Here is a 27405-nt window from a genome sequence, read left to right on the forward strand (position 1 = left end):
ATTATCTACACATGAGAACATGTGGAGGAAAAAATAATTCAATGCAAGGTCTTCTGTTAAAACCGTGTGCAATAAGATAGTTGCAAAGAAATGTCAACATTTTGTTAGTTTGCTGTATAATTAGACATTTCATAGGTAGTTCCTTTCTTAGAATGTAATTTACAATTGCACTGCTTACTATCAGTGAATGTTAATATGAATTGGATTTTAAATTAGTAGCAGTAAATGGTTGGATAAAGCAAGACTTAACAGTATTAAACATAACGTAGATCTATACACAATGAATCCATTCATCATTTGTTTATGTTTCCAACTACTAATCCAGCAAATATCCATCCAAAATGCACATTGGCAGAAAAAGCATGTAGTCCAATAGTTGATATTAATACCTTCATCCTTGAAAAGTAGCACATAAATGACCATGTTGAAGGGCAATAACAGTGAGTGCATATCAATCCCAATTTACATCTCTAAAAGGCAGAAGAAAAAGCCTTAAACTATGTCAGTAATTTATTTGTTGGCAAACAACTTTCACTGTTACAACAAATATTAGTTATGAGATCATTCAATTTGAAACCCATACAAAAAGAATAAATAATCAGCAATAATATCGTAATAATCAACATGATCATAATAATTTAAAATAAATGACAAACAAAAAAAAAAAACAACCACCTATGCCACTCTTTTTACCCCTGCATCAAGTCAACTCTTTTTCTTCCAAGCTTGCTTTTGCTTTCGCTCAACCAATAAACAGATAAATAAATAATTTCTCTCTCGGGGAACTTAGAAGGGGCTTCTGAGATACATGTGCAAGCTACTCTTAATACACTTTTGAAATTTCTCTCCTAAATAAGTAAACATCGGCTTTAACATTAGACAGTGCTGCAGTGAGCAGAATTCTTTCACTACACATTGGTGTATGAAAAAAAAAATCATGACATTTCTTTCATGTTTCCTTTTCAGAGAGAGATATTACTCCCAACATTTTTTCTCCACAATAACATATTGACCAGTACAGCTAGGTGATCAAATGCGAGAATATTTGGCAATAAAAACGATATGCATCATATATAAGTTGCTCGAAAATACCTGGTGTGTTTTTCTCACTTGTCCAGGTGCATCTCTTCTTGTGCCTAAAGAAAAGTGTTATTAAATGAAGACCAAAATGTCAAAAGACTCCACTTCCAATAGGAGTATTACCAGGAATTCCCCTCTATTTTTCTCCCGTTTAACTACAACATGTAAAATATATAGTAACAATTTGCAAAATGTGAGCGTGGTGCCACTATAAAAGGACCAGAAAGAAGTGTGCGTAGGGTAAATGCATATTAGTCAGAGTGCTAAACTGTCTTGATAAAAGATTGTTCCTCATCCACTTCGTCGTCTGTACGTACGTGAGAACCAAAGGGAGACAGTTCTGAACAGTTCCACAGACGACTGACAATAAGAATTGGTCATATGCAACAATTGTCTCTGTATTCTATACAATACATAGAAATGATTACATCATTTCTTTATGATTCTTTGATAACTGAAGACCTTTACAGAAGAAAGAAGAAACAACAAATTCAACCCACCCCATTTTTTTTAAAACTTATAGTCACTTGGATTTTACAAGCTCTCTCATTTGTTATTAGCAAAATAAACAGCAGCTGCAATAACTAGAACTCGCAGGAAGGAACATATGACACCAGCTTGGACACAACTCATCAGAAAACATACGAGTCGAATTTGGTTGGTTTTTTCCCCACTCTTTTTCTTTTTACATCGCTCACATGACTGGCAGGAAGTGGGGGTGAGGACTTGCCTGAAGCCAGTTGATGATGTAGCTTTGTCCTTTTCAATCACTCAAAAAATTGTCTTTTGAGTGAGAGTGACATTACAGACGCAGACGTAACTGGGAGGATAAGATGGAGGAAAAGCAGGGGTCCCCCTTGGTCGCGGTAGTAGTGGAGACTATACGATATGAAGGAGGTCCACATTACAGAACTTTCTTGTCTATTCCAAGATTCCAAATAAACACAGAATTACAGATCCCTCCCTACTCCTCTCTTTTACAGGTACAAGGTTCTACTCCTTTTTGATATCATTAAGTGTCTCCCAGCGTCACCTTCTGGTGACAATACATTCAGCCCCTGTATTATTATGTACCATAGATGTTACACGCAGGACTCAGTCCAGGGGCGGACCAACTCGGCCTGTCAGTCAACAACACACAAGTGGAAGGTTGTGAGAGTGGGCTTAGGGAGGGATAGGAGTCTCTTGGTGGGCTCTATAGACTGGTGACCAGGTGGGAAGGGTCTATTGGGGGCTCCTCAGGCGAGGAGTCAGAATCCTCCTTGCTGCTTGACACTACGTATCCATCGCTACCTCCACGGCCCATGTGGTAGTAGCTCTGAAGCTCGTGAAGGTGGTTCCGGGAACCCAGGTTTGGCATGCTCTTGTAGTACACGTCATCCAACTCAGGAGCTGTGGCGCTCTTACAGGGCTGAAGTTCAGTAGAGCCGTCTTCCTCACCATCTGTTAAGCCGTTCATTTGGCCATCCGGAATATCCGTGAGAACCGGCATGCTGGTATACAGCGAGTCTCTGTGGTTGGGGGAGTGAGTGTGCTCGTCAGTATGCTCATTGGTCAGCAGCGGGAAGAAGCTCTCACTGGCCTCCTGTGGGATGCGGCGTGGCCTTGAGTAGCTGTGTGGGGGAGGTGGTGGTGGGTGGTTGTCAGGAGGAGGGGGCCGTGGTGGCAGGAGAGGCGCGTTGGATTCTTCTCGGATTATCTCTAGACCCAGGCTCTCGTCAAGGGGGAATGCCGAAGGGTTGTCCAGCACCATTGGTCCACCGTCCTCTTTACCGTTGCCCATGCAGCCACTGACTCCACTGCTACTGGAGCTACTGCTGCCTCCTGCCAGGCTCCCTAAAGGAAAGGCATATTAACTTCCTTATGACATTGACCCTAAAAATTTGCTTTTGATTCAAAGTAACACATTTGTACTTCCTATTAAATCCATGAACATGGAGGTGCAAATTGGGAGCATGGGGGCGGCTTATACGCAATAAATTGTAAAATGGCAACTTTCAGGGTGCGGCTTATACATGCGGGAGGCTTATGTGTGAGCAAATATGGTACTTTTGCTCCATTCAATCATTAATTGTTCTCAAAACAGCTTACATGGAAATTGATGTTGACTTTCAGTGTCAAATCAAAGCCATGAAAAGATGAAAATAATCATCTAATGAGCTGACCAACTAGGTATGCTTATTTTGAAATGAGAGAAATTTGAAATGAGAATTCACCTCCGTTGGTCATGCTGCTGTTGACCAGTTTGTTCATCAAGTTGTGACTGCGTTCACTGGTGACCCTTTCGTGGTTGTTGAGATAAGAGGGGATGTAATTGGAAGTTAGCTCCTTCAAGATCTTTTTTTCCAGGGTAGTTTCTTTATGGTTGCTATGGGTGCCATAGCTGCCACTCCGGTCTAAAATTTGCACACAGTCACTCAAGTATTCGCTGCTGGCCATGTTGTAGTTGTTGCCATGGTTACCATTAAGGGGGAGTGTGTCCATGACACTGGAGTCTCTTGCATTGTTCAGGATGCCTTCTGAGATAAAAATGATAGTGGAAATAATAAACATACAATTCAAGTTTTATAAAACCACACATTTTTAAATTAATGATATCATGCAATTTGCAGAGAAGTAGTATTAACAGGTCACAATGACATCTTTTTGGGAAACAGTTCAAATGTCCTTGAGGTAGATCTTCAGTTTAGAATATCAAAAAAAATGGTGTAAAAGTGAGTAAACGCAGATATTTTATAAGAAATCTAATAAATCAATGAAATGATGTTCTGCAAAGGCTGACAGCCAAAATAACTTATTTTTAGAAGGAGAGAGAAAAAAGCTACTTCAGAGCAAATTATGAGAAAAAATAAGTTGATGTTATTGAAGTATTAATTTAGCCCGTACTTGCGTCTCGGTAAGATGCTGTTGGACGCATGAGGGAAAAAAGAGAGAAAAGAGCAAAAGAAATGAGGTCAGACATAAGAACAAAAATTAACTGGAATTGGATGCATATTTTTTGTTTTGCTACATTGTTAGAAAATTGCTATTGTATGTTTTCATCATTTATTTACCATACCACATACACATCACAAAATGGAGAGACAACACTATAATAACTGAACAGATCTACAGTGTTTAACGGTGCAAAACCCTCCCCAAGTATAATCACGTAGTCTATATTCTATTCTAGTCTGCATGCAGTATAACTATTGTACATAAAGCATTCAATATCATCAACCAGCTTACTAAGGCCCTTTTCTCACTGCACTTCAACTAACCCATTTATTGTGTATGAACTGCGGTGCAAGGACTCAACAGCATGCCGTAAGGGTTAGCAGTGTGCGGGATTGGAAGTCTGTGCAAATTGAAAATGGTTTAATTCAGCTGCAGTGCAATGTGGCATTCCATGGGAAAGATGCTGGAGGACAGATTTCAGCGTGACAGCAGCAAGACATTTACAGGGAGTTCTATAGCGCAAACAGCACAGACAAGAAAATTGAGAAATTAATAATTAATGTGGTATCTCAATGTTTGAGCTGGGATTATCCTTTGACATGGTAGAGGGGGAAAAATGCCTTAGCAATGCTGGGTGAATTTCTACTTGTTTGGATATATCCGTCGTATTGAAATTTATAGATGTTAGGGGTGTAAATCGCAAAGTGCCGAACATCAATTTTTCGCACAACAGTAGAAAATTATCCATTTAAGGGTCATTGATTGATGTAATACAATATTATATTTACATTAAAAGAATCAGTTACATTTCACCAAAAGCAAAAAAGAGATAACAATTAGTCGTATGTTTTTGGCAATTTTGTTGCGGAAAAATTTCAAACCCTTAAAAGAAAACCCTCCTTTTTTTTGCAAAACAGCATATCTCAAGTTTAAAATGTTTATCAATGTTTACTGTTTTGATTGGTTTCTATTTCATAATGCTTACTTCAGACAAATGTATTATTCTCAATTAGAATTTTTTTAGCAACTATCCAATGTCACAAGGGTTCTCTTGCCTGACTTTGTTGTGGTCTGTGTGGGTTTGATTCCGGCTAGGTGGCAGTGTGATTGTGAATAGGAATTGTTGTCTGTCTCTACGTGTGTCCTACAACCAACTGTCGACCATTCTAGGGTGTAGGCTGCCTTCCACCCGAAATCAGATGAGATAGACTCCATCACTCTGTGACGCTGACCACAAAAAGCAGCATTACAAATGGATGGATGATTCATTCATTCATGCATTCATTTTCTGAAGCGCTTATCCTCACATCGGGCACCAGGTGAGAGACACCCTGAATCTGTGTCGAGCCAATCGCAGGGCACAAGGAGACGGACAACCATTCATGCATGGATGAATGAATTTAACTTTCTTTTCAACAATAAGTGTCTTGTCTAAGTACAAAGGCGAGCACATTGACTGCCAAAGTACTGCATAGTTTTAATGGGGCTGCTGTCTGCAGATGAGGCTGTGAACTCTCCAAGATTCTTCTCTGTTTTTTGGAATTGGCCAAACCCATGCCCTTTTCACCTGCTGCTCACGTCCTCCTCATTATAAGTAGAGTTTTTGATTTCTGTTATAACAGGGACAACTGGACAAGCTGTGGTTTCTTTTACTTCCAAACCAGCGGGAAAAGGCAGCAGGCAAGTTTGTATTTGGTTGCATGGCAACTATTAGCAAAAACAGGCATGGTTGTGCTGAGCAGCTGTTGTACCTGCACCCTCCCCTTCAATGCATGGTGCGCAAATGTGTAAGTGCCTTTAGTGATAAAATAATATGTAATTTTCACAAATGAAATGTTAATAGTGCAAAATAGGGGTTACTTGCTTCATCAAACATAAAGAAAACAAAACGACACTGGAGAATCACTCTGATCTTACCAAAATAATTCACAAGCTATCCACAATTTCCAAAGATTATAGTTGTAATCACATTAAACAAATTATTATTGAAGCATTTTTCTTGATCAATGAATTGTGTCTATATTTTATCAAAAGTGCAACTGATCAATTAATCAATTGTCATGCCTATCCTGAAGCAGAGTGATTCACCAATCATTTTTCACTCAATAAGCTTGACCACAGCACAGAAGGAAAACTAAAAATAAATCAAAAATGCAACATTAATCTACTTTTTCATGCTGTACTGTACAATAGGAATAGAAACATCAAGCACACCTTGAGTGTTGTACATGCCCGCAGCAGGGTTGTTATAGACTGCAGAGTCCCCCAGGAGAGTGTTATAAGGATTGTTAGTACCATGAGGACGAAGGAGAGCATTAGTTATAAGATGATTAGCCATGGTTCCTGGTACAGGCAGATAAAGAAAGGAAGGAGGAAAGGAAAAGCAACAGCCGAGTTACGAGAAGAAAAAAAGGAGGAGAGAAGCATTTGGAGATTGAAGGCAAGGGAGTGCGTGTAGATGTGGCATAGTGGGAGTAATTACAGCAAAAGTCAGAAAAAGATGAAGAGTGAGTATGTGGGAGAAAGCCAGAGAGAAGAGGAGAAATGTATCAAACAATCGGACACATTTTGAGGTAAGAGCCTGAGAAAAGCAAGTCAAGTCATTCTTGCAGCCATTGGTCATGGGAAGCGAGGAGAGAAGTTTTTATAGCGGGCTTTGAATTGCGAGAGAAGCATTGCTGAACTTATTTGTGTAGTTTTTGCAGAGCTCTATCGTACTTCAAGTAAATTAAATGCATTTAATTATTTTCTAATAGTAATGTCTTTACAATATGACATGAAAATTGTAGATAATGAAAACAATGGGAGATGTTTTCATATACTGAAATTAATTCTTTGTTAAAGAGCATCTTGCAATTATTGTTTTGGAGCAAAATTCAGCCATTTACTTTTAAAAAGGTTGGATGAACACACACACATACACAAAATTCTTAACTAGTAATGAATAAGGCTAAAAAAAAATCTAAATATTGAATAATTTTCCTAAAAAATAATCACTTTTTCTGCACCTTATACTACATAAAAGTATGAATGTAACAAGGAATAGATTAGAAATGAATAAAAATCAGGGGCTGTTGAGGTTTTCTTCAATAAGTGTGCGATAATTCATTTTATTTTTACACTATGTATCACATTTCACGTCAATTTGTAAGCCTAGCAGCTTATTAGCAGCTTTGAAGGAGACCTCGACTTTGAGACTAACCAATGGAGGTGTAAAAATATTTGACTATTTGGATAGACACACTCTTCCTTAGTAGCACTGCTTTGACCTTCACTGAATAGGTGCAACAGATATCAGTAGAGATTTACTATATGAGGTATAATATTAGACAGATTTGTTCAAGGCAACATTAAACACTTCACTGGCTCGATCAGTAAAATCCAGAGTCCATTACAAGTGTCTGCATCTACAAAAAATGACTATTATGTTTCCTACTCTGAAATTCTCTTAGAAATTGCACAAATTGTAGTTAAATAATAGAATATGTGTTAGTCTTTAGATCAGAATCTCTAAATTGTAATGCCTTGGTTACACTGATATACAATATGCTGTCAAATATTTGAATATCAAGCAGGCATTTTTATAAAAGGAGGGATTCTTTCCTTTCAGATTGTGCAGGGGTCATTGACTGTATAATTCACTAGGGTCAACCAAAAAATAGAAATGCTTGTCAATAAAAAAACAAATGACTCTTCATGATATGTGCGCAAAAAATATATAACGTTGTCATAAACTGTGATGGGAGGTTTTCTATAAACATTATGTTCAATAAAACCATCCTTACTTCAATAATATATTTAGATACACTTTACAACCAACTGTCGAGACAGTATTACGGTATGTTATGATGTGCATGTAATTCTACCACTTCAATATCCATGACAGGTTTTGATATTTGGGCCCTCTGCTACTTATAAAGCGGACATGTTGACAGTGATGATGATGCAAATGCACAGTATCCCACGGTTACCTCTGTTAAGTGTGGCAGAGCTGTTTATGTCTCCTGTGATGAAGGAGGACTCTTGTTTCCTCACGGTGTCATTCCACATCCGCCTTATTCGACTCTACGCACATGGGAGCGGAAGCCAGATGGAAAAAAGAAGAGGTAGAGGTGGTGTGGAAAAAAGAAAACAACATCACCATGATGAAAGGGAAGAGGGGGAAGAAAGTAATGACAGTTGTGAGTCAAGAAAAAACATATTTACACCCCAACGACCAAAACAAAACAGTTTTACAAGGTCTATGGGGCAAAAAAAGGCCAATTACTTCTGAAAGATACCCAAAAAGTAAATTACCAAGCAGTAAAGAAATAATTGGGGGAAATAACAACATCCATTCCATTTACACTTGAAAAAAAATGTTTGCCAGCAACTACTATGTATGCACAGCTGTGTGTGAAGGCTGGAACTATCTTTTCCAACTCACCATGTATTTAAATAAAATGAGCTCATCCAAAATGTGCCAAATTGGATTTATAGTTGAAAGTGAAATGCAATAGCCCATAACCCTGCTTACATGCAGCTGTCTCACCTGGGATTCTGCTGTACTGTAGCGTCCAGGTGTGCAGGCTGGTAAGCTCACCTGTGAGCCTGTGGAGTAGCGGCCAGGTGTCCGAGAGGTTGTGGTCTTTGAGGAGGAGATGGAGGTCTCCACACTTTTGCCACTACAGCAGTGAGTACGCAAACACTTGCCGTACTCTTTACGCACCTATAGAAAAAAAGTTGGATTGAAATTGTTAATGGAATAAGTTGTTTGTTAATGCTGCTAAACTTATTCAGAATAAAAAACTATTATGTAGTGTCTGTTTCATTCATTTTCTGAATCACTTATCCTATAACTATGGGTAACAGGTTGGGGACACCTTGAATTGGTGGATAGCCAATCGCACGGCCCAAGGAGACAAAGAATATTCAAACTCACACTCAAATTTAGGGGCAATTTAGAGTTTTCAACAAGATAAAGTGCAGTCGTGCCTTGAGATACTATTTCTCGAAGTAGGTTCTGTGTTTAAAATGAAGATTCATTTTTAAGTTATTGATTATTGATCATTCATCCCCAGCTCATACTAATTAAAATAGATTGGACATCTAGCATCGTCAATGCGACTGAAATGTGATCATTCACTGCCACTTCCCTCAGATTAAATGGATTAGACTTTTATCAGTGGGAGTGAATTAATTCATTAAATTGTGTGGTTCAATATTTAAACAAACATTGATGCAACTGCCATTTGGAGATATGCTGTTAAAAAAGAGCTTTCTTTCCTCATTAGAACTTCATACAAAGCTACTTCCAATATAAAATTGTTTGACAAATGTGCTGAGTGTTGCACTGACAAATCGCTCTGACTGGACAACAACGTGCTCTGTCTTCCCACAGCATCAATGGGACAACAATAACGTTGGCTTAATTTGATATATTGCCCTGCAAACTGCTTTGCTAGCTGTGGTTTCTTGAACAAACATTCACTCCATCAAAATGTCGGTGTTAAAGGATTAACTTTATAACTTGCCCCCTCAACATGGGCCCAATTTTAATACTTCATTTGCAATGGCGATATTCCTCCAGGAGTCATTCGATGCACTTCTACACACACGGCATCTGCATTTCGATCCTAATCAACTTAGAACAAATAGCACTGTAATTGGTTTTTAACAAGCTTGTTGGATTGGCAGCCGTGTTTTGCTGCATGCTCTGTTTGAACAGCTGTGTGGCGAGCCACTGCGTGCATCTTGGGAGAAACCATGTTGGAATGCAGCCAAAGAAAATCTCATCACGGTTCGGAGGACATCTCTCTAGACACCTTAACTGATGGCCTAACACATACCTTAAGTAGATCTAGGACACACAGAGATGGACAAAAAACTGAAAACTTTCTATGGGACTGACATCACATTAGAGAGTATTGAGTACAAAGGTTCTAGTCATTTTTATCACAATATTTCACTCCTCTTCTATTCTCCTGGGCAATGACAAAGTGTAAGTGCAGACACAGCATAGTACAATGGTCACCATCTATTGAAAGTTTTACAAGATTTATGGAAGCTTTTAAATACATACATAATTTATGTAACACAATTCAAATGAGAAAATTAGATGAATGAAAATGAAACAAGTGAGAGCTATAGTAGATAATTTGGGCACCTTCTCACTGATCCTTTTATGCCCTGCATCTCACTCACCTTTTTCTGAAGAATGCAGTGAAAGATAAAGATGAACATGCCCTGCAGCGAGTTGAAGATGGTGAAAAGATAAGCCATGATGACCGTGCTTTCATTGATGTACATCAGACCAAAAGCCCAGGTGAGGCCCAACAGACAGAGAAGGGCTATAGCCCCGATCACCCAAGACCTGGAAAGGAAGGAAAGTTCTGTGATAAAAAGCTGTTTTTATTTTCCAGTAAACATTGTACAGTCTTTGAAAAGAATGATTTTCTCTTATTGGGTCATAAAGGTCAGTTGGGTAGGACCTACAGGTAATGGACACCCATTAGAGCCCAAATTATTTTCAGTTTGTGGTACGCTGACCTTATCTCTTCCCCCTAGTCAGAAATACTTCTAGGCTTACTGTGATACATGGACTACCAAAAAGGGTTTAGAAAGGGTACACCTAAACCTTTGCTAAAGTTAGATTGGCTAAACCCAGGGAGGTGTATCTCACAGTGTCAATCACAAATAACATGTGGGGAAAAGTATGAGAGTTCAATGACCTTTCTGATACCATGCAGAGACTTTATGGATCAAATCTTACAGATATTTTGAAGCTCAACTAAATATTCATCCATTTTTGTTTGGCTTTCTTCATTGCACTGGGATGTTACCAAGGCATACCCTAGACAACTTTGAATCAGGTTTTCCAACCCTATGTGTACCTGTACTGTAGCTCTCTTTCGCTGGTTCTAAAACGTGGTTGCGGTTCCTATAGTATGTATACTAATTGTACTTAAAGTATGATGAAAATCACAGTCATCATTTGAAGCTGGAATGCATGGACAATCAGTGGCTTGGCAATACTCTTTTTTGCCCCACTGTGTAAATTACATTAAGGCAGTCCAATCTATTCTACAAAGGGCCGGGAGTGAATCTTTTTGTTCCTCTTGATCCAGCATGAACAGTTTAACCCATGCAGTGTCTAGTGAAATAAGCAGCACCTGACTCCAGTCAACTGATTACAGTTTAAAGAGACCAGATTGAAGAAAATGTATCCTCTTCATCAGCTGGAATGAAATCCTGCAACCACTGCGGCAACTTGAGGACCGGTTTGGGCACCCGTGTACTAGAAGCTGTAAAAGCTAATATGTCAATGTCACTTCTAAACACAAATTTTCTTTAATGCTGCACATTTTTTTTAGTCGTGTGATGAACTCACACCTCTGAACTAGCCCTGTACGGCATCTGTTTTTATGCGTGGATTGCAGTAGTGCTGTTCTTGTCGTGCATGCTTTTGGTCTTTTTTGGTGCAAAATTGCACTATGCTCAAGGCATGCGAATATTCTATGTTAGGACTTAATAGGCAGGAGCTTTCCTTTCAGAAAGTGACATTTCGCCAATTTAGGTCACTCCCTGGTCTACTTCAGCTTAGATAATGGGGTCTAATGTGATTGGCTAAATGGACAGTGATCACTTCTTATGGAGGGGATATAGAAACATGGAGGCCAGGCAGGGATATGGGAAAGGATATTAGCGAGATATTAGGAGAGTTGGGAGGAAGAAGAAGAAAGTGAAGAGGAGAGTAAGTAAGTGCAACCGAGGTGATTGATTTGATGTTGCCCTCTGTGGCACCATTCAGGCGAGACATAAGCGCCAATAAAGCCCGTCTGCCGACCCTCTCCAATAAAGGAGCACACTCATCCCTCTTTTCCTTCCATTCGTGTTCCCTCTCTTCCCCCCTCGGAGTTCCCTGAAGCCTCTCAGCTGCCTCCCCTCACTCCCTTCCAACCATTGTAACATTTCAATAGCACACTGGGTAAGTTATATGGGTCAAAGAAACAGCTCACAAATGCCACACATCTATCTAGTAATTCAAATTCCAAGGAAATGGGAAAGCACGACCGGGTTTATTAAGGAAGGGAAGCCAAAATGGGGCTGCTTTGACATCAAAATAAAACAACAGACAAATGAATGAAAAAATTACTTGGGGATTTGATTGGAGAATGGCCTTACCAAAGACAACATATGATTTCTTGAAATTAAAGAGGCAAAGAAAACAAAATAGAATGAGACAAAAAGGGCACAGTTTGATTAACATGGAAATGAGAGATGACTAATAAACAAGATTACAATGATTTAAACATTCAGTTCATTCAGACAATAAGAGAAACGTGTGGTAAAAGATCCAAAAGCGTAACATTCTTTAAACTGCTCTTTGATTTTAATCTTTCATCAGGGACTTTGATTACATTTCCGTGAAAACCACTGGAGCAAAGATCACGTGGTTAGTAGTACTCCATAATTTTTGAAAATTCCATGGCAAAAGTGAAAGCAGCAGTGGTGTTTATTTGGAAAAAGAAAGGATCTGAGCATCTTAAATTTGACCTTGAACAGTGTTTGCTGCATGTTGACAGGGCACTCACCACTAAGCTGCCACATATTGTTCAAATTAGACTGAAGCCTTTGTTTCAAGCATTGTCGAATGACAGAATAACGCAGTTTTGATTAGTTAGCAAAACCAGACAGAGACACAGTACTCATTTGAAATGAGTCATATTTTCAAGTAACATTCTCAGAGGGTCATATGCTGACAATAATAATGTGACATTCAATAAGAGGCCTCTTGAGATGATTTGAAGCAAAAATTAGATGTTTCAAACAAACATGCTGAATTAAAGAAAGACAATGGGAATAAATGTTTTTATAGGTTGTTTTTATTTTATTTTACTGGGTTCAGAAATAATTTAATAATTTTCTCTTTCTTGCTTTTGTGTTTTACTGATTTTTCATAGAAAAGTGGTTTATTTGGTAGTATAATGAGGTCTGTGGAACAAATTATAGAAGTTACATGAAAATTTTGACCCTACTTACAAAAAAATCAAAATTATGAAACTACTTCTGGAATTAAATAATTTCTTAAGTAGAGTTCCCGCTGTATTTGAATTTGAACCTGCACACATATATAGTATGCATGCACACACTCGTGCACACACCATACCACACAACAACAGTACATTTTTAATGAATACCTTGCTGACGGGGGTAACAATGGATCATTTTATTGGGTAGCATTTTACTGTGCATGTGTATAACGCCGTAGCTGATGAATGTAGTCTACACAAAAATTTACTTGGTCTTCCAAGGTGTTTCACTGTCTGTAAAAAGTGTCATTTTTATTTTTGCTTTAATGTTGTTGCTTGGCAACAGCATCAAGTCGAGGTGTTTCCTGGGTGAAGCCACTTGCTTCAATAAGTCAATTTTTATGGCTCAAGCAGAAAACACAAAAGGTGTTGACGGGGTTTAAAATTGCTGGTAGGAGGATTCCAGAACAATGCAAAAGCCCTCTTTTTTTAAAACTAAAAGCATGGTAGTTCTCTAAATCTACTTTTCAAACAAAGCTGGGTCAAATCTGTTATTTCAGATTCTATAAAATGGTAAAACCTTTATCTATTTTTCTACCTTTCCTGCAAGGATCAAGTCTGAATATACACTTACTTGATGTTGTCTAGACATCCAGAATCGGGTTTGAGGATGGCTGTATGGTGAAACATCTTATAGAGAGCAATGCCAAGGAAGATTACATTGAGCTGAAACACATGAACAGAAAATGGTTGGTTTTGTGTGCCACACACAAACACACAATTGTTTCTCAAGCAGAGGACAGCAAAGGCCACTCGTAACAGATTTGGTCACATCGTCTCTAGACAGTTTATAGCTTGATACGTATATTGTGCAGTCCTTACATCCAATCAGGATCACCTTTGGAGGATATATTCAAGTAACACAGTTGCCTCTGGTGTTTTGCTTTGTGCTCTATCTTTGAGGTCATATAGTTAGCAGCCATTGCAATTACATTACACTGACCTACCTTATTTTCTTGGTAAGATCAATGATGCCAAGTTGATTTTAATTACACAAATTATTATTCTGGTAATTTACATAATTGCGAACAGGTCCCATTGCCACGATTCCCGTCCCTGTTACATTTCACTTTTACTCACAATTAATAAATAAGCTGTTGGAGTTTTCAAATGTTTGCATTTGAGGTCTCATTTTCATCATGAGTAAAAATGGTAGAACACCGGGAAGTTGTTACATGCGTGGTGCTCGAAATAATTAGCTTGATAAAGCTCTTCCAGTGAAGTGTCCAATTAACTACACCAGAGGAAACACATTAATACCATCCATCTATTTTCAACATCTTATCCTGTCAAGGGCCACAGGGGACCTCGATCCCCTTACTGCTGACCTTAGATTGGTCGTCAGGTAAGGAAAACAGAATACCATCCACACCCATCCCATCACTGGATAAACCGAAAATAAACAAGGCAAGATTTGGCAACACATTCACATAACTAATAATATGACAGTCAACCACAATGTGCCGAGAATGAGCACATGTGCTTGTGCGTGTGTATCTCACCATTATGATGAGGGTAGCAGGGCCTATAAAGCTCCAGATAAAGTATGTATCCAGTCGTAACCAGCACCTAAAGAGAGAGGAAAGATGCAGGGGATTAAAACCTGTCTCAAAGGAATGCTGGCTGGCTAAGATTTACCAGCAAATGATAGTTTCTGCATCTACATGTACTACACATTCTACACATACACATACCCCCTCAGTAGAGAAGGAGAACTGGTTATTTACATGACTTTCAATAGCATCATATTAAAGGTGGAGGACAAAAGGAATTGTGAGAACAACATGAATTATGGAGCAAAATCAAGAAAGCATTGGCTGATGTGTACATCAACACACTGGGGATGAGATGGTGAGAGTTGATTACCTGTAAAAGAAACCCTTCTAAACCCCCCAAGGGCACAAATATATGACATTGCCACATGGTGAGGTAGTGAAGCATAATGTGTTCATTTGAATACAGCACTATGGCCCAGGGCACTCTATTTATACTGTCCGGGGTTGAATATCGTGTGAAGAACTGAGAGACATGCACAAATACAGAGTTTGCAAAACTAAAGCAATTACCACAGAAACTAGAAAACCAGTCTCCATAAAAAATTGATGAAATAATAATCTTAATTAGTTTTGTTGTCCCAATTCGGTGGTAAACTGGGGAGTTTGGTAGGCTGTATCTGCGTTCTTCAGCAAAAATGTGCAGCATGTGTTAAGTTCTTTCCAGTGTAGCACACCCTTTCTAAGTTGGAATTTGGTAGATCAGTCCAGTGGCACTGCTCAATGTAAAACTGCACTTGTCTGATGAAGTCCCACTTTCATCAAAATAGAGTGGTCCAATTGACCAACATACCTGTAACCGCTTTAATAACTACAACAGTGCATGGAGTACACCACTCATGTTTTGTCCTTATTCATGTAATCTGAATCATCATATGTAATGTACATATGTTTGTGTAGATAGCTTTGAGCTTTCCTCATTTTCAGCATGTGGCAGAAAACAAGAGAGAGTATACCCTCTACACAGGGACACATACCGACACGTGATAACTTTCATTGGAGCAAAAATGGCCAACAGATTCACAGCCTGCTGAATTTTGAATTATTAATCTTTCAATTTCCACCATATTAGAGCATTCCTCCATTGAGGGGGCCCCACACTGTGTCACTGTATTTTCCACAATGGCCTCCTGTATTAAGTCAATGCACTTCACCTTCTTTATGAGACGTCACTGAGATGCAGGGAGCAATAAGTGGATTTTTATAATTAGTTTTCCTAAAAATTGTAAAAAGTGGTGCCATTTTCAAGAGGTTGGAAAATATGTTATGGTGAGACCATCCTACCAAAAGACTTTTTTTCAGGACCATGCATTACACTGTATCCATTCTCATTTGATGATTCAGTTGCAAATAATGAAAGGAATGGCATATGTTGAACTTGTAATTATTTTAGTTTTATGAAATAATCTTCATTTTAGATGATAAATGCCATTTTTTTGTTACTGACACTGTGAATGAATTTGAATTTATGAAAATAAGCATTATTTTGGGCTCCTGCCTGGTTTGATTCAGATACGAATAGAGGGTTTTGATTTGATACGATGGTCTTGTGAATGGAAGCCTTGTAATAAATTGTAAACTTCAAATATGTGATGACAAAATAAAGCTTTTGAAAGCCGTTGGTTTGTGACAAAATGCCACAGTCGTTTGTAGTATTTATTTATTTTTTGTCTTTTTACTGATCAGCAAAACTAATTGTCTAAAAAGGGTTCTGTCATTTGTCCCACAATAATACAGAGCCTGTGAACATTTATCTGGAGCCAGGCATGCAGTTTCATGTTTTATTGATTATCCTGGGATGAAATATTGAGGTAAGTGGCGTTGTTGCACCTTCAACAGAGTCAACGCATTCCTGCTTTTCAAACTTCCCGAGTGATGCCTACCTCTTGGAAAGCTGAACTTTACTAACGGTCTCAAGAGTAGCAACGCAAAAAATGTGAATCATTTAACAGCTTTTTAATGTACTGTCATTGTTCGTTGTCTGTATGGAAGCACTTATTCATAAAGCACTGAGGCAAGAGATTTTAAATGTTTAACATAAACGTGTAAAGTTTGAAAAATGCAACATTATGTTGAGTCCTTATATTTCGCAGCGCTTCATTAGCAAACCATTGCAGTGCTTTTACAATGGATGTTTAATTTTCCAGTGGAAACTTGAAAACACTATCAACTTGGGATTACTTTACGAGATTCGGCAGATGGGACTTCACTGACCCACAACCCATATTCCTTTTCTTTATAAAGCTGTTTTATTTAGATTTGTCTCAGTAGAGAGCACTAAACACTAAGAACTAACTAATATGTTTAGTTTCCCTGTGTCAGGGTTCGGTGCAAGAACACCTATTGAATAAAATAGTGGACTATTTTTCTAGACGTAAAGGTCACACATATTGAAACTTTCATGGAATTGACAATTGCATGTGGTGCATACATATGCTTCATGTGAAGGAGGTGTTGGCTGCCTTCTCTCTTGAACTCAGCCAGTGACTCAGTCAAGCATGCATTAGTTTCCTTATATATGTTGACGACAGCACGCTCCCTCTTGGGTATATATCAGTCGCCTACAAAAAAAAACAAGCTTTCCATTCGCAGCCTTTGAATATTCCCACATCGTGTGCTCCTGAAACCAGTCTCACTTCTCTTCGCTACTCTTCCGCCATACTTCACTGATTCTGCCTCATCTCATCGTCTCTTTAGTGACACTTTTCAAATGCTTGTAGAGTTTACCGGCACAGCCAAAACGACAGCAGGCAGACTCCCTCCTTTCTTCACACCCCACCATCCCACCATATCGCTTACACTCTGTCGGTGCCGTAGCTCCTGTAGTCCACTGCAGCGGAGACGGCCACTATGACAGCAGGCACGCCATACCCTGCCAGGTAGAAGTACTTAGTCCGGGAGTGTTCGCTTTCAAACACCTCCACCAGCATGATGTATAGCTGCACCCCTTCCAAGAACATCCAGGTGAATGCTGCCAAGAAGAAGAAATGGAGCAGGGCAGCAAAGACTGCGCAGGCAATCTGGTGAGAGAAAAAGGACAGGAATTAAAAACAAACAAAAAGAAAATACAACATTTTGATTTTAGATAGTACAAAAATGATCACTGTACAGCATTTTGGAAAGCAAAAAAAAAAGAAAAAAAGGCCAAAATAACTTTGACTCACACACAGACTCAGCGTAGTCTGTCTTTTGCCCAAATTCTGCTGGGATATGCTCCATCAAGGAGGATGTGCGGTACAGGATAAATATAAATATAAATATATATATATATATATATATATATATATATATATAAATGTATAAATGAATAAAAATATATTAGGTGTGTGTGTGTATATATATATATATATATATATATATATATATATATATATATATATATATATATATATATATATATATATATATATATATATATATATATATATATATATACATACATACATACATACATATATATATATATATATATATATATATATATATATATATATATATATATATATATATATATACATACATACATACATACATACATACATACATATACATACATATATAAAACGAGAGATAGAGAAAGAGAGAAAGAGCAGCAAAAATGAGCACTTGGAAAATGAAAAGAGAAGCACTCAGTGTGAAACAGCATTACACAACTGTGGCAAATGGGAGGGAAGAAAAGAGTGGTGCTTAAGAAAAGAGGGAAAGGCAAGAGTGATCTGTGTGATTTAGGCCATCATTTCCATGGCGATCTAAAGAGTCGCTGAATGAAAATGCTCAAAGTGTGACTTTTTTATAATGAAAGCGCTTGCAAAGGGAGACAATTGCCTAATGCCTGACAGACAATGAGTTTGGGGAGCCAGGGAGTCGCTCATTTCCATTTCTAATGACGGCACGTTTTTCCTTACACACACAAAAGTACATAAAAAGGCTGTGCTACTTATGCAGAGTCATTTGGTTTTCCTGATGGATTTACTGGCTTAACTGGCTACAAGCTAAGTGACGCTGACGATGTTAATGGAGGTCACGAGTAGCCACCGGTAATTAACGGGAGAGTGTTCTGCACACGCACCAAACCTCGTGTGCATGAAATGACATATGATCTTTCCACACAGTCACAGAGAAGCACGCAATTCCAAGAGACAATGTTTTTACACTGTTCTCCTTTCTCCCAGTGATAATAATAAGCTTTTCCTAATGGACACCGCCAGATGCAAAGCTCCTCTTTGGAGAAGATAAAAGAGACTATGAACAACACAGGCATCAATAAATGTTTGGAAAGTACAAAACTATGTTATCTAGACACAGCTTGAACAAAATTTCCATCTTCATTTGCAGGGGGGGAATAATTTAATTACTCCGATCTAATGCAACATTTTTCTTACATTATATCACATATCCATAGTGAGGGGGCCATAAATCCTCAGCACAGTCATGGTGCATGGATGTCTACCAAGGCTTGTTAAAAATATTGCTATTATTTCAAATAATGTCAATATAATAATAGTTTTGGGCTCTAAGCATCTACCTCTTTCCCTCCATCTAAAATTCTGTGGCCTCTAGCCCCATGTTTGTTATATCTTAACATACTAATTTCGTGTAAAATTTGGCGAATGGAGCACACATTTTTTATTTAAGTCAAATAAATCAATGTATAGCTGAAATATGTCTGCAAATGTAACATGAGTTACTTTATTTTAATGATGAATTTATTTTCAGTTTATTTTCAGTTAGGTGAGAGCAGATTTAAAAAAAAAACTGTGAACTGAAAGCACTTTTTACAATGAAAGAAACTAGTCTTTGTGTTATATTGATATTCTTATAATAAATCCTATTTAACATCTGGTATTTTTTCTTAGTCTAGAGAAGCTTTAGAGTTATTTGCTTTGCGAGTGTTTTGTAATTATCTTCTGCAACTACATATCAATCATATTTGATTAAAAGCATGTTCACAATACCAATGCAAATGTCACAAAATCCATCACATAATCAGGCGATTAAATAAAAATAATTGGAGCTTTATCGAATGTGGAGTAAATTTACCGTTTTTTTCAGCATAGAAAAAATCCCATGTTGGAGCTTTGCTGCCGACTATAAAATTCTAAATTAAAATATACTTTTGTTTACCACCTAACATTTTGCTGTAACCATTTCACAGATTATACAACACTAATTGATCAGATAATGCAAATGAGGTAAACCTTATCTGAAATATAAAGTACAGATTCAGTTCTTGAGTCAGCAACCTGGTTAATAATGCATTCTAATTTTCTTTCTCCAGCGGTAATAGACAAAAGAGATATTTGCAGCAAGAGTTAGAGAAAACAAAGTAGATTGACTGTCAAATTAACTTACAATCTAAATGCCATCAGCCAAATCATAATCAATGATTATATTCAACAGGAAATTACTGGAATCATGTACGCCTGTTCAATTGAGATTAGCAAAGGGTCTGGCCAACATTGGTTGTCACTAATCAATGGAAAGCACTGCATTAGTGAGCACAATGAAGAAGACGAAAACCATTATAGGACTCCACAGTGACCCAGAATAAAACATATTAATATTATCTAGTATTAGATGTGAGCTAAGATTCACATGTTCAATATCAACATACGATGCATATTTGCATTACAAATGCATAGTATAAATAAATTTTCATATCATGTATTTAAACCCTTTACACATCAACCATAGTCAATTAACACAATAAAAAAGCATTGGCATATATATGTCTGGTTACTTTCTGTGTGTAGAGCACGTCTTTATGGAGCAGCTCGTAAAATGTAGGCTGAAGTGAAATTCATGTATAACGATCCTTGGCTGAACCAAATGGATTTTTGGATTAAGAAAATTATTCATACCATCCTGAGGGTGGATGACTAATGGAAGCAAGTGAAGCAGGACTGCAGCAGCACATTGTTATAGGCAAAGCCAATAGATAGCCATGTGCACCTAATCCAATACAAATGTGAGGGGTGAGAAATGTATGGAACATTTTTTCCAAAATACTTTTATAATTAAAAAAAAAAGAAAAGACAAAAACGATAGTTGAGTAACAATTTTTTGTTAGGGTTTGAGTTTCTTAGTAGTTTTTGTCATGTTTTTACCTTAGTGTTTCTTTTTTTTTGTCCATTGGTTTCACCTGTTTTTGTTGCTTGTGTGGACCGATCCACTGCCTCTTATATTACACACCTGTACCCCATTCACTCATTGCCTGTCTGTCTATAAAAGCCCTCAGTTTTGATTGGCTTTTGTTAGGTTTTCTTCCATGTTGCATCAGCTGTTTACCAGCTCTAGTAAGTTTCTAGACACCATACCATGGGTTGTTACTTTTTCTAGGTTTTGCTTAAGGTAGTTTGTAAAGGAGAATGAATTTATGTTGAATAAAAGTTTTTTTTAGTTTGTCTTATTTCCCTGCACTTGAGATCACCTTTGATTCTACCTTTGCTAGCCATTCCCAAGCCTAACTGTTTCACTAAAAAGCCATTATTATATGGATATACTTAAATTTCAGTGATCACATTTTGGAATTACTCAGCAAGAAAATCTGGTAGATCGGGACTGAAATCTAATTGATATTATCTAGTCTTTAAAAAAAACTAGACATGTTTTTTTTGATACACCATTTTAACTGTTGTTAGACTTTGGCCATCTATTGCTTGGTTCTATCATAAAGAGTCTCTTTTCTTACCGGCTGGTCTGCTCTATTGATTCCAACCAGGAAGAGCGACTCGGCAATGAAGAGGCTGATGCAAAGATTCTTATGGATGGTATTGCGGTCGCTTTGAAGTCCCCGGAAAAAACAGAAGGTGAAGATGCAGATGAGTAAACACACCAGGGAAAGTAGGATGCCCACCCAGGTGATTACATCCATGAGCAGGTCATGGATACTGTCTGCTTTCTGTAAAAATAAGAGAAAAATACAAATGCATTTTACCAGAATATAAAAACATGACACCAAAATAAGCCTCCCTGCTATGAAAGATGACAGTCTGGCTGTGTGTCATTGAGCGTTCAGAGTCAGGGCGTTACAGTGTTGCACAGGTGTTCCTACTCTATCTATCAGTGTCCTGCAAGCTGGCAGGACTGATTTGTGTTCAACACAACAGCGGAATGATCGATATACTGCTCAAAACCTCATGCTGCATTCACATACGGCCGCCAAGTAAGCATGTCCTGACAGTGACCTCTCTTTGAAATAAAGATTTGTCCTTTGGTTGGGAGGGTGAGTACATAAGGATGAAAGCTTATTTTTATAATGAAAAAAAGATAGTCAAAAAATAATAAGCAAGAAAGTGCAGTTGATCTTTAAGTCAGAATGCACTACAGTATGGGAAATAAACAAGTTTTTTTTTTACGTTGAAATGAACAGTTGATTTAGATGGCTTTATTTTTATAAAGTTATATAACTAGAAAGTGTCTACATTATTTAACCTGTGTAATTATATATTTGCTTGTTGGTTTCTCTACCAGTGGTGTTTATTTATCATGCAGCTGCCTCATGACTGTCCGTCATTAACTATTTTATTTTAAAAAAAATTAGGCATTTTCCACCAATAGCTTTAGTTCAATTGTGATGTGACACTGATGTTTGAAGAGGTGCATTAAATCTCGACTCCCCACTAAAACACAAGAATTAAAAAATGCATGGCCCACTTTTAAAATAAAAACCTATTTTTTTTCAGTCATATCAGATTAAATGATCAGTATATCTCAATAAAGTTTGTTTAACTCATAAAACTTTCCAAAGTATGACAACTAAGTATTGGAGTCTAGAGAGTTCTAAATGTATTAGCCAGATGTTTTGCCCCCATTCTCCATGTGTCCCCCCCCCCCCCCCCCCCCATTTTAAAGATGTGTTACTGCAGCTCTTTGTCTGCAAATCAAATATTATTGTAATCCTTTACAGAATCTTGCTGGCCAAGCGCAACCCAAGAAAATTCCTACCTTGACCTCGACGTGGGCCATAAGCACAGCAAAGCTGGTGAGGTGAGTGCAAGAGCAGCTGGTGTGTGTGCGATTGGTGGTCAGTAGACGACAATCTTGCGTAGACCAAAACCCTGTCATGGTTCGCTTGGAATAGCTCCAGAAGGAACAATTGGGATTGAAGTTCTCTTCAGAATGCTGGAGAAAAGGAAAGAGATGGGTAGATTTTAAAATGGACGAAAAAAATAACCCCCCAAAAATATACATGATATATATACACTGTAATGTCACTATCTATGCTGGTGGGCCTCACTCACCTGTAGATGTTTGACAGTGAAGATGACTGGTTCCGACAGGTAAACTTTGTTGCTTTCCTTGTTGATGGATGCCGTGATGACGGGAGAATTGACAATGACCGAATAGTTGGGGTAGACAGCATTGCTGCCCAGTCTGACGCTGGCATTCTCCGTGGAAAGATAGGAACCCAAATTCCTGTATAGCACAAAGGCCATCCTAATCTCACCTGTTGGAAAACAAAACAGGAGTGAGCGGGATGGCATCTAAGACAAGTTGCGTGAGGGAGAGATTTGTTGGCGTGAGAATTGGGAGTTACTTGTTACCATTTCTGCCGTGCTGTTTGAGAGTGCTGGCTGACAGCTGGATGGAGTTTCCATGTAGTTCAGAGTGGGGGAATGTCAAGTCCGTGAGGCTCCCATCCGTGCTAAGCCTAGCCACTTCCAGTTCTGAAACACAAACACACACACATACACATTAGCACAACCTCAACTCAAGTCATCGCACAGCACGTTACATTAGGTTTGTTTTGTAGGCTTGTGTACAAACCGTGTTTTCCCACTAAGTGTCTCACAGTCAATCTTCAAGCATTTCTCAATCATGCCATATGACTAGTGTGAAGTTCATAATGTTTTAAAAACTCAACTGCCAACAATTTCTACAGGAAAGTCATCCTTACGTGGGAATTTTAATTTCGCTGCTTGCGTATGTTAGCACATCCTTGATTAGAACTGTGTAATGCAACAGATAAAGTTTCTAATTAACAACTTATGAACCCTTAAGTATACTACTACCTTGGGTTTTGGACTGACTTGGTGATTTATACACTGCTTTCAATGAGGAAATGGTTCGCATATCAAAAACATAAACCACACAAGGTCATTTTAGATGAAAAGAAGAGGGCTAGAGTGTCGTTAGAATATGTGGGGGAAGGTCAAAATGAGACACTAAAAGGAGCTGAAAAGAAGAGTTTAGTAAGAAAATGGGAATAAATGGTTTGTGGGAAATAGGGTAAGATATGTGAAATTGATGTACTGTAGATAAAACTGAAAAATGGCATACACATCAAATGCATCTAGTTGCGTGAATATATTACAGCAACACATTTACCTTGAACAAGCACTATTCACATCATGGATATTCAACAATGGTTTGTAACAAATAACTTGGTGTTATTTGCGTCAAGGTTGCAATCAAAGAGCAGCTTAAAACAATGTTCAACCAACCATGACAAAACTACATTCATAATGTTTATGCGAGCGTGGCATTTTTTTTTTTTTGGCAAGGGTTATTAAAAATCAAATAAATTATAAAAATATGTATATAAGCATAGGCTCATAGGAATCCATGTCTTAAGAAGTACACTAGTTTTTATTATCACACAATGTGCATGATTATCCTCCTGTTATTTCTTGAAATCATTCTTCATCTGTGGCTAATTTGCAGATATATTACTGAAGCGTATGTAGTCAGATTAAGTAATGTCACATGCTTCTTGGGTTTCTTTGAGATGTCATTCCTTTTGCATGCGCCCATGAAAACACAGAGGGGGAAGAATGTGGAAAGTGAGTAAGTAGTATGATGAAAAGTGCGATCAGGCCAGTTATGAATAAAAAGAAAAGATCATCGTGGCAAATGTGCGCACTGGATTAGTTCTGAGGGAAGATTAACAAAAAAAAAAAGAAAAGAAAAGAGCACAAGATTTATTTATTTTTTTGGAGACGAGCTAGCCTAGATTCTGGTTTGAACTCAGTAGAATGTAAAGGAAATCAAATGGCAGTTCATAGGAATGGATCATATTTCAATTTAAGAGAGGAAGAGTGTAAGAATCACATTACGTTAATAGATGTGATTCCATTGCATAGTGATGTAAAAGAAAAACCTCTTAGAGCATCATGTAACATTCCACCACTGCCATCAGCCTCGAGCACACATTCACATTCGTCTTTACTCGTCATCGAGTGGTTTATTTGCCTTCCTGCTCCTCCTTTTCACCCCCAATAGTGTAACATACAAGCCGAGTGAGTCTTTGTACTGGGGGTTCTGATGTGATATGCGGGCAACGCAAGATCAAACCACACAAGGGTAGAGAGGAGGAGGATAAAAGCAAGAATGACATTCGATACTGTGGTTGCAGATGAAATAAATGCAGACAAACAAACTACAAATCACCCTGTCTTGTTCCTCTGGCGATATAGCTGACAAGCAAGACAAAATGTCACCTTATGTTATATCATTAGGCATATAACTATAATGCACTTTGCTACAGTATTTTAACTGTGAACTTATATTATATAGAAGGCATTCTATGTCATATTAACACATATTTTCAACCTATTTAACAGTTTTCAATTTTCCTGCATATGTCGCATGTTGGGCCCGAAATAATTGAAGCAACCCATATGACAATGTGTTCAGTATATGCTGGTAATCCTTTTTAACCCTCATGAGGATAAGGGGTATAGGAAATTAATTATTACATAGTTCGTACACTATAGTTTTAAAAGTCATGCTGGTAATAACATTGCAGATCAAATTGGTTGGAAAATTCAGTTTCATGCATGTCGAGGGTTGAATATAATGTGTCCTTCCATGTACTTAGATTAAGTAATCCTGTCATTTTTCAAGGGCTACCATAGCATCAATGCTTTTCATGGTTTACATTCGAATAAATTTCATTTTTTTCTGCAACTGACTGATCAGAATGATGGAATCAATGAGATGTTATGAGGAGAAATGATTGAAACTGATGGCAGTCAAGAGAAGAGAATGTGAGCATGTTTTTCATAGTTACTAGTAGTTTTGTTTTTCTTTGCCTGAAAGTATGTGCATGTATACGGACGTGTGTTGTGTGTTGTGTGTGTGTATACGTGTGTGTATACGTGTGTGTTGTGTATGAAAAAAGGTGCCTTTGACAAATTCATTCTCTGCTTTGGAAGCCTCAAGGTCGTTTTTTTCCTTTGTGTTGTGTTCACTCAGCAAAGGTCTCAGTGGAGTCAAAGCTTCTCATTGAAGCTCTTCATCCTGCCTCGTCTTTGACAGTTACACGTACTCTCAGTGTTATACGTAAAGTTGCATCGAGAAACTTGCATGTGTCATCAAAGAATTATTTTAGGAAAATCTATTATCCACTGTGAATAGCAATTAAAAATCTTTTATAGATTTACTTTGTTTCTGGAGCTAAGGGCATGGATATCAAAGTGACAAGTATGGTTTAACCATTTTCAATATATATTTTAAATGTGTTAACACATTTCAAACATTGAATTTAGGGGTCTTTAAAATTAATTGTTTTATATTTTAAATATTAACTCAGTTGCCCCAGTTGACGGCTATGGACAGCCAATAGATTTTGATTGGAAAATGATCACTTAATCCCACCCTTCCCATTAAAAAAGAAAAACATTGCAGTTGAAAAATAGGGGCGGCAAGGAACAAAATAATTGTGAAGTATAAGTATGAGATATAACAAAAAAATAGATATACTATAGTCAGTGGTACCTCTATTCCTCAATAATTATTCACGTCTTGTCAAGATGGTACAAAGATTTGGGAATGGGTTTATCCTCAAGCTATTTTATTGTTCCATGCAAACATTATGAACTGGAACAGCATAATGATATTTGATAAACTGTTTGGTTGTTAGGACACTGGAGGCCACATAATAATGAGTGAGGAAATTACAAGTGAGTATATTTGGGGAATGCAGTTATTCCCAATTTTTATGTTTAGATAAGAAAACATTAAGATAAAATAATTTGTACATATGAAAAACACTTGATTTCATACCACCTATAGTGTAAATGTTTGGTAAAATGGCACATTTTGTTGGCTTTGTGGATTGATGGATGGAACTGAATAGCTGTTGAGAGTGAATGAAAGTTAAAAGGAGTTGATGGACAAATTGTGGATCAATTGATTAGGGAATAAACTTTTGTATAAAGAGTTAGGCTCATTATCTGTTCTTGGGAGTACAGATTGACCAATCGATTATATCTGTCGACTTGCTGTTCCTGGCTATCAACAAAAACTAACTTTTTCACCTTATCCAATGTCAGTCAGTGACTTTGATAATCTCTGAGACTGTTTTGCAACAGAAATTCTGGGAACACAACTGTTGGATTTCTATGCAGTACTCAATAAAATAGTGTAGAACTAGTGTAAAACTTGTGTAATTTAGCAAACCACCAGATGTCTTTCATGGATTATTATAATCATTTTCAAAGAGCCAGCTGTTTTGAGGGCCCTGAAAGCATTTGTGATTGGACTAGTGAAAGATTTTCAAGCGTCTACTGTCTGAGATGAAGACCAATTGTTCTAAAAGCGCTAATTGGATGTTTTTCACTGGTGATCTTTATTTTTCACTAAAGGCTTTATTGATCAACGACTACCATACACGTTTGTTGATTGTCTTCTCACTATCTTTGGTGAATTGGGTTCTGCTATTTTATGTACAGAACTGTAAAATATTCATACATTTCCAAGTTCCAGTTAAGCACCTGTGTTTTCGCCAGAACATGGGGTAATTGATTGATTTGAAAGCA

The 27405-nt window shown here is 37.7% G+C and overlaps 1 protein-coding gene and 1 long non-coding RNA gene across 12 annotated transcripts in view; one reads left to right on the top strand and one right to left on the bottom strand.

The window, feature by feature from the left end:
- Positions 1–497: 497 nt before the first annotated feature.
- Positions 498–27405, bottom strand: part of adgrl3.1 (adhesion G protein-coupled receptor L3.1) — a 100669-nt gene continuing 73761 nt past the window's right edge. For 3 of the 11 annotated variants that reach the window (XM_077718097.1, XM_077718098.1, XM_077718096.1), the window contains 14 exons: positions 23188–23310; positions 22885–23090; positions 22589–22765; positions 21333–21542; positions 17441–17661; positions 14591–14657; positions 13663–13754; positions 10201–10369; positions 8549–8725; positions 7989–8082; positions 6232–6360; positions 3967–3984; positions 3297–3599; positions 498–2916 (listed from right to left, as the gene is read on the bottom strand). In XM_077718097.1, the coding sequence (XP_077574223.1) occupies positions 2276–2916; positions 3297–3599; positions 3967–3984; positions 6232–6360; positions 7989–8082; positions 8549–8725; positions 10201–10369; positions 13663–13754; positions 14591–14657; positions 17441–17661; positions 21333–21542; positions 22589–22765; positions 22885–23090; positions 23188–23310 (2627 nt within the window). In that variant the 3' untranslated portion in view covers positions 498–2275. The remainder of the gene's footprint in view (positions 2917–3296; positions 3600–3966; positions 3985–6231; positions 6361–7988; positions 8083–8548; positions 8726–10200; positions 10370–13662; positions 13755–14590; positions 14658–17440; positions 17662–21332; positions 21543–22588; positions 22766–22884; positions 23091–23187; positions 23311–27405) is intronic. The other 8 variants (XM_077718107.1, XM_077718103.1, XM_077718104.1 and 5 more) reach the window with 7 other exon arrangements.
- Positions 20869–23518, top strand: LOC144197617 (uncharacterized). The gene is made up of 3 exons (XR_013326554.1): positions 20869–20937; positions 21363–21501; positions 22551–23518. It is a non-coding gene; the product is annotated as an uncharacterized LOC144197617 (long non-coding RNA).

This window comes from Stigmatopora nigra, chromosome 6 (genome assembly GCF_051989575.1).
Source record: "Stigmatopora nigra isolate UIUO_SnigA chromosome 6, RoL_Snig_1.1, whole genome shotgun sequence".
Lineage (NCBI taxonomy): Eukaryota > Metazoa > Chordata > Actinopteri > Syngnathiformes > Syngnathidae > Stigmatopora > Stigmatopora nigra.